Here is a 2409-nt window from a genome sequence, read left to right as displayed (position 1 = left end):
AATAGAAAAAGATATGAAGAAAGGGAAAATATACTGAAGCACCGTAAGTACATCTACGAAAAAAAGAAAAATCAAACTCGTCAGAAGATACCACATTCTTAATTGCAGAAAAAAAAGTAGACAAAAAAAAAAAGAAAGGTCGCAAATTAAACGTGTTAAATACAAACGAAACAATCGTGAGCGCAGACAGAGTAAAAAATTATCCGTCATTCTTATGCAACTGAATCACTGAATCGAAAATAGTAGAAGTAAAACAAAAAAAAAAAAACAGAAAAAAATCAGTAGTGAGAACGAATTGAATCTTCGGACAAGAAGCCCTGCGGAATAACGTTGACAGACAACGATGACAACAAGGACACTGAAGCGAAGCTGGTTTGATCACTCACTCTGGCATTCTGCGCGACAGACGGTGGCAACCACGAGTACAATTGCCGCTGAAATGAAACATTGGCCACTGCTTTAGACGATGACAATGATGATCGTAACTGCGGATGTCTACGAAATGATAATCATGAAGAGAAAGAGGAAGAAAAAGAAAAAAACGGGTGCACACTGCTAGGACTACCCACTATTATTTCCTACTGCAACTACCTTTCGCTATATTTACACGACGATTCTATTCATCGTCATGGTTGCATCTAAATTTACACACACTGGTGACTACGAATATTAGAATACCTTGACATTCCTAGATTTTATTAGTCACACACCGCTATTCCGTAGAATTTCGTTAATGAATAACAGACGAAATGATATGTGAATCGTTGTTAATGGCTGTTACTTATGTTTCTTGTGTTTTATATGTACAACATTTTACACATCTTACAAATTTTGCTTCGTTTTACCTACCTGATGATACTTTAATAGGAACATTGACTCCAATCGTGCGATTTCGTTGCGACTCGAGTAATCTTAGATATCCCGATCAATTGAAATTTCGATCGATTCGACGGTATGTTAATTATTCATTTTTGTATTGCGCACATTTCTTCAACTATGTTCTTGAAAATTGTTGCAGTATCTTACGAGAGATCTTCGACGATTTTTACGATACGATTAAACGTAAACAGTACAGTGATCGATTTGGAAAACGCGTTCGTTAAACTCGACGGATACTTGTGAAAGTGGAATAGGTCAATAGTTTGCGACTTACGTGTCAGACTTTCTTGGTTCTTCGTGTTACAAAATAAGAACGGTACAAACACGTTTCATCACACAACATACGTTCTTATTTTAGCTATAGGTATCAAGAAATTACTGCAGTCAAATTGCTTTCAACATATCGAAACCGAGAAGGTTCTCTTATTTATAGATTGTTCATCTTTTTCCGACCGGTAAACATAACGCTAGAAATATTCTTATCGTTTCCGGGTGCACTTACATCATTGACACTGTCAAATCTCACGATGAACACGCTTCTTTTCTTTTTTTACTCCAATTTCATACCTTTCCATTATGCAGCGTGACGTTTGTTGTGGCGTGTGCGGAAAGTATGCGATTAATAACGATAACCATTCGCCGGAATTCTCGTCGGTTTTGGCAATTTTTATTGTAGAAACTAACTTGGTACGTACCTCGTGCACAGGGGCAGCGATCGTACGAGTGAATACTAGTGTAAATAATTCTAAAGTGTCGTTTGTTTTTTTTTTAAGAACCTACACACGTAACAGTAATCTATGTGGTTGCATATTTATGGCATGTCGTCGGTGGCAAAAGTAATCTACTCCCTCGCTGAAATGTAACTTTGTATCTAACAAAGATTTCTTGTTCTCTTTTTTTTTTATTATTAAATGTAAAATTCCTCAAGTTTTAGAATAGTTAAAAATTAAATTTTGTATTTTTATAATTTTGAGAGAAGTATGAAATAGATGTTTCAAGGTGTCGTTTTATAAATTTCGCGAAGGGATGCGAATCGACGTTTGTTTGATCGGGGGGAAAGAAACGGAGAAAGGAGAGACTTTTGTCGGCAACGACGCGTCGTGTGTGCCCACCCTTATCTACGCTAATTGTAAGCTCGACTTTTGTCGCTACATTTCCTTCTGTTTTCGTCGTTCGCACACTCACCCGTGGCAGTGCGCTCGGTCGCCTCCAAAACAATCGATAAAGCACGTTCCATTCGTATCTAACTATTCAGGCACAGTTATTGTTCCGAGGGAAGAAAAGTTCCAGCGGACTCGAACGGTGTAAAGCGATAAGCGACACAGCGTAAAGGTATGTCGCGAATTTTCGACCGTTTTCATTTTCTCGCGGTTTCGATCGAGGAACACGAAGAACTCGTCGATGAATTTCAATATTTTTATTAACCCTTTGCACTTCACATAACATACGCTATGTACCGTGGAGAACTTTGAAATATGAAATTCGAATTTTTTTAAATTTTTGTTGCCAAATTTTTCATATTTCATTATT

The 2409-nt window shown here is 37.2% G+C and overlaps 1 protein-coding gene across 2 annotated transcripts in view; it reads right to left on the bottom strand.

Moving 5' to 3' along the window:
- The window catches only part of LOC108576132 (protein quiver), a 9301-nt gene that overhangs the window by 1092 nt on the left and 5800 nt on the right, over positions 1-2409 (bottom strand). For both annotated transcript variants that reach the window (XM_017939064.1, XM_017939063.1), the window contains exon 3: positions 387-434. In XM_017939064.1, the coding sequence (XP_017794553.1) occupies positions 387-434 (48 nt within the window). The remainder of the gene's footprint in view (positions 1-386; positions 435-2409) is intronic.

Source organism: Habropoda laboriosa, unplaced genomic scaffold (genome assembly GCF_001263275.1).
Source record: "Habropoda laboriosa isolate 0110345459 unplaced genomic scaffold, ASM126327v1 scaffold333, whole genome shotgun sequence".
Lineage (NCBI taxonomy): Eukaryota > Metazoa > Arthropoda > Insecta > Hymenoptera > Apidae > Habropoda > Habropoda laboriosa.
The sequence above is the reverse complement of the archived record's forward strand: the minus strand, read 5'-3'. Positions and strand labels throughout refer to the sequence as shown.